Genomic DNA, 5,228 nt, shown 5'->3' with positions numbered 1-5,228 from the left:
TCTCTCTCTCTCTCTCTCTCTCTCTCTCTCTCTCTCTCTCTCTCACACACACACACACACACACACACACACGTACATTTTATCCATAAACTCCTAAAGGAACACTTTCCTAGCATTGAACACTTAGGATTATTCATTTTGCAAACATGAGAACTGATGTCTGGGGAGAGTAAGTGCTTGATTAAGGTCATGTTACAAGGCCACAAGGACAGGGGTGGATACTGGAAGCATTCATTTGAATCCTGTAGCTTTGTTGCTGACATTAATTCTGGTCTCTCTGCAGAGAACAGAAAAAACGCAAGTGTCAGAGAACAGGAAAAGGACATAAAAGAGGCCGAAAGAGACAAGGGAACATGGAGCAAAAGGCAGAGCCTTGTTCACAAACAGAAAGGGAAAGGGTGCAAGCGGTTTTGGTGCCCGCTGAGGAGGAAACCGAGCACCCTGGGAACTCTGCACCGGAAGCCCTCCCCTTGGTACCATCCCCTACAAAAGCTGTGCCTGCAGAGCAGTGTTCTGAAGTGCACCAAGAAAGCACTCAGTGTCAAGAAAGAGCAATGCCAAACCATTCTCAAACACACCTCTCTCCTACCATGTGCCAAGGAATAGCGATACTTCAACATTCTCCTAAAATACACCAAGATATGGCCGAACCTGAGGCATTCTCTCCTAACACGTGCCAGGAGACAGCTGTGCCCCAAACCTATTCTCCCAACGCACTTGAAGAAATGGCTGGACCTGAAGCACTCTCTCTGAAAATGTGCCAGGAAACAACTGTGTCCCCAAACCATTCTCCCAAAGTACCCCAAGATGTAGCCAGACCTGAAGTCCTCTCTCCTAAAACACATCAAGAGACGACTGTTCCAAAAGCCGTTCCCTGTATACCACCTGGAGATGCTGCTGGCCTGGAGGGATGCTCCCCACAAGCCTTCCCCGAATCAGATGTCGCCGAAGGCTGTCCACTTGACACAACCCCCACGTCAGTCACACCAGAACAAACCACTTCCGACCCAGATCTGGGAATGGCTGTGACTGAAGGCTTCTTTTCTGAAACCCAAGAGTGCACTGTTTCTGAAGGCATTTCTACAAAAACACACCGAGAAGCAGTTGAACCTGAATTCATTTCTCATGAGACTTATAAAGAATTCACTGTGCCTATAGTCTCTTCTCAGAAAACAATCCAAGAATCACCTGGGCCTGAAGAATATTCACCTGAAACATTGGTTGCAATACCTGGGCCTGAGAACTATTCACTGGAAACCTGCCATGAAATGTCGGGGCCTGAAGACCTCTCTACCAAGCCCTGTAAGATCAGGGATGAGCCGAAATGCAGCCTTCCAGAAGGAGCCCAGGAAGTGGGTGGGGCCCAGGGGCAGGGCCCTGATGCACAGGACAGTGAGGACACCGGAGCTTTCTCTCAAGGTAAGGATTTGTACAGCAACAACTCCCTCAGAATTTGTGATTTAGAGCTGTCTTGGACAGTAGCCAGTTATTTCAATGGGAACTATGAATATCAGTGGATCTTTCCAAGTAAAATGTATTTTCAGGCAACCAACACTCTATTGGCACATTTCCAAAATATTTAAGTAACTGAAAATTCTAGTTACCTATTTTGAGAAACTACACTAAGAGAAACAAACCTGGAATAGGATTAATTATGTGCCTCCCCCCCCAAAAAAAAGTTCTTTTTGTTTTTTGAGCTTGAACTCACGATGTAGCTGTGCTGGTGGGTTTTCATGGTCCTTTGGAAGAGTAGCAAGTGCTCTTAAGTACACAGTCATTTCTCCAGCCCCTAAAAAAAAAAAAAAATCACACACACACACACACACACACACATATACTCACACACACACACACACACACACACACACACACACACACACACACCTCTTTTAAAACACAGAATCCTAAGCTGGGGGTTGTGGTACACACTTTTAATCCTAGCACTGAAGAGGCAGACGCAGAGGAAGGCGGATCTCTGTGAGTTCCAGGTCAGCCTCCATAGTGAGTTCCAACAGTCAGGGCTACATAACGAGACTGTCGCAAAAACCAAACCAAGCAACGAACCCAAAGCACCCGGGGCTGGGGGAGGCCCTGGTGGTTAAGAGCATACACTCACGGGTTTCCAGCACTCGAATGGTGGCTTACAACTGCCTCTAATTCCAGTTCTAGGGGATTTAATGCCCTTCTCTGGCATCGCAGGGTCCCGCACACATCGGGTACACATAAATGAACACAGGCACACAAATACACATAATTGTACATCTTCAAAATAGAGCACCTACTGCTCTTTAAAAAAAGAACCCCAAGATTATAAAACACCATCGTTTCTATGACAAGGCATTTTAATATTTAAGTATCTAATCCAACAGAAATGCGCCTGCACGGTCTGAGGTATAGCCTCCCCTTCCCAAGTGAGTGACTGACAGTGCTAACATTGTTTATTGAATCTATTATTTTGTATTTTTTTTGATTGTACAGAAATGGAGGAAGAAAACAAAGCAGATCAAGATCGGGAAGCTCCAGCAAGCCCACAGGGTCCTCAAGAAACCTGTCCGGAAGATAGCATTTACAGCTCTGCTCTATTTTAACAGTGCACAGTGATGAAGCTACAGTCCGACTCAATACAGCATACAGTGATTTCACTGAATCCCTTGTGATTTCACTGAGACACTGCAGCAATCACTAAAATTTGCATTGCTATTTTAACTTATGCTTTTTTTTTTCGCATTTGTAGTTCTTATCTGAAAGAGAGAACTAACATTTTTAAGGCTCTAACACATAGACAATAGTGTGTGTGTGTGTGTGTGTGTGTGTGTGTGTGTGTGTACCTGTGTGAGCACCTGAGGGTGTGGATTTGTATATGGGGGAAGACAGAACAGGAGAAAGGTTGAGTAGCTGAATTCCCCCTCTAAGAAGAAACATATATTTGGTAATTCTGAGGAGAAGATAGCAATTCAATATGAACACTTAGTATTTCTTTTTTTTTTTTTTTTTTTTTTGGTTTTTCGAGACAGGGTTTCTCTGTATAGCCCTGGCTGTCCTGGAACTCACTTTGTAGACCAGGCTGGCCTCGAACTCAGAAATCCACCTGCCTCTGCCTCCCTAACGCTAGGATTAAAGGCGTGTGCCACCACGCCCAGCTAGTATTTCTTTTCTTGTAAATTTTGTCAACTATTGATGTTGTAACAACATCAGAATTTTTGTTTGTTTGTTTGTTTTTCGAGACAGGGTTTCTCTGTGTAGCCCTGGCTGTCCTGGAACTCACTCTGTAGACCAGGCTGGCCTCGAACTCAGAAATCTGCCTGCCTCTGTCTCCCAAGTGCTGGGATTAAAGGCGTGCGCCACCACCGCCCGGCTTAATCTGAACAATTCTTATTCTAAAAGTTCTTGCAAATTATTTTGGAATTGATAATTGTCATTTATTTCTGTGTGAACCTGGACCGCCTATTTCTATTTTTTAAAAACTGTAAAAAATGTACATTAAATCATTACTATGGTCTTAGCTGTGTTACCAAGATAGCATTTTAGTTTATGCTGGGATGGTAAAACCCCTAAGTGCTACCACATCTTTGCTTAGTAGGGTTTCTTTATGGATTTATTGATTTATTGAATATATATGAGTACTGTAGCTGATTGTGAGCCTTCATGTGGTTGGGGAATTGAATTTTTAGGACCTCTGCTCACTCTGGTCAACCCCAGTTGGCCCTACTCGCTCCGGCCCAAAGATTTACTTATTATTATACATAAGTACACTATAGCTGTCTTCAGCCAGTGAGCCACCATGTGGTTGCAGGGATTTGAACTCAGGACCTTTGGAAGAGCAGTCAGTGCACTTACCCACTGAACCACCTCGCCAGCCACTGCTCACTAGGTGTTTAATTTAGTCTTATGGAGGAACAAAACAGAAAACAAATAATTCCAAAAGAAAGTGCCAAGTGCAACAGGCTAGCTACATCCTGGCTCTTGGGTGTTTTCATTTCTATGAGAGTGGCTCTCTTTCTCTTAAACCTCATGCTTAAAAATCTATGTTGATTATTATGAATACCCCTCCCCCCAAGGAGACAGTGTTGGCACCTTCTGAATAGCACGTGCACTAGGAGGGGTGCTTTTCTACCCTGGAGGGATGGAGAGGAGCTGCACAGAGGACCCAGAGCAGTACAGCTCAAGGTCAAGAGAGCTGCATGCCAACTGTGTCAATGTCTGCTCCATGTGGGAGAGCTGGTTTACATGCTAAAAATCTATCATGAGGCAGCTAATCTGTTATTGATGTGTAGGGACCCACCTGGACCAGGAGTTTATAGGAGGTTGTGAGATATCTGGCATGGGTACTAGGAACCAAACCTGCAAACCTGGGTCCCCTCTGAGAGCAGTATATCCCTGTCCCTGTCCCCGTCCCCCCCAACCCCCTAACCTGGAACCAGCCATGTAGATTATGTTAGCTTCAAACTCAGAGATCTGCCCACCTTTGCATCCTGAGAGGCATCTAAGGCATACACCACCACACTGGACCATAGAAATTAAGTACTCCTAACCTGCGGAGCCATTGTCTTTAGCCCTGGGTAACTGAGGAGTAAGGCTTTCCTTTTTTTCTTTTTAAAGATTTATTTATTTATTATATGTAAGTATATGAAGGCACACCAGAAGACAGGGGCTCTCACCTGAACCCAGAGCCTACTAATTGGGGTAGTCTAACTAGCCAGCTTCTTTCAGGGCTGGTCCTCAGCCCCTGCAGGCTGCTACACCCACTCAGTATTTACATGGGTGCTGGGCACTCAAAGTCTAGTCCCTTACTTGCATGGCACATGCCTTCCTTACCCACTGAGCCATCTCCACCACCCATTTTCTTTTACCATTCCCTATAAGTTCATTATCTTCTTACTGTTCATATCCAGACACTGGAGAGAGTCAAATTATTTGTTTTCTTGTTGGTTTAGAGCTTGAGGTAATGAATTAGAATCTCTAAGAACCTCTAAGAATCTCCACTTTGTGCTGCCCTCTTCCTGTGGCAGGAAGGGCTCTGGGCACACCTGAGCTACATCTTAAGACTTTTTAAAAAGTGTGCTTGAAGCTCTGGCTTACCTCCAACTCAGATCAGCCCGCCTCTGTCTCCCCAGTGCTGGGATTAAAACATGAGCCACCAGGCCCAACTTTTAAATGTGTATGTGTAGGTGCCTGTGGAGGTCAGAAGAGGGCATCAGACCCCCTGGAAGTGGAGCTGGTACAAGTTG

The 5,228-nt window shown here is 45.0% G+C and overlaps 1 protein-coding gene across 1 annotated transcript in view; it reads left to right on the top strand.

Moving 5' to 3' along the window:
- Positions 1-2,588, top strand: part of Hemgn (hemogen) — a 9,940-nt gene extending 7,352 nt beyond the window's left edge. Inside the window, exons 3-4 of the mRNA XM_021201355.1 lie at positions 284-1,418; positions 2,469-2,588. Coding sequence (XP_021057014.1) covers positions 284-1,418; positions 2,469-2,588 — 1,255 coding nt within the window. The remainder of the gene's footprint in view (positions 1-283; positions 1,419-2,468) is intronic.
- Positions 2,589-5,228: the final 2,640 nt, after the last annotated feature.

Source organism: Mus pahari, chromosome 6, assembly GCF_900095145.1.
Source record: "Mus pahari chromosome 6, PAHARI_EIJ_v1.1, whole genome shotgun sequence".
Lineage (NCBI taxonomy): Eukaryota > Metazoa > Chordata > Mammalia > Rodentia > Muridae > Mus > Mus pahari.
This window is presented reverse-complemented; position numbering and strand designations above follow the sequence as displayed.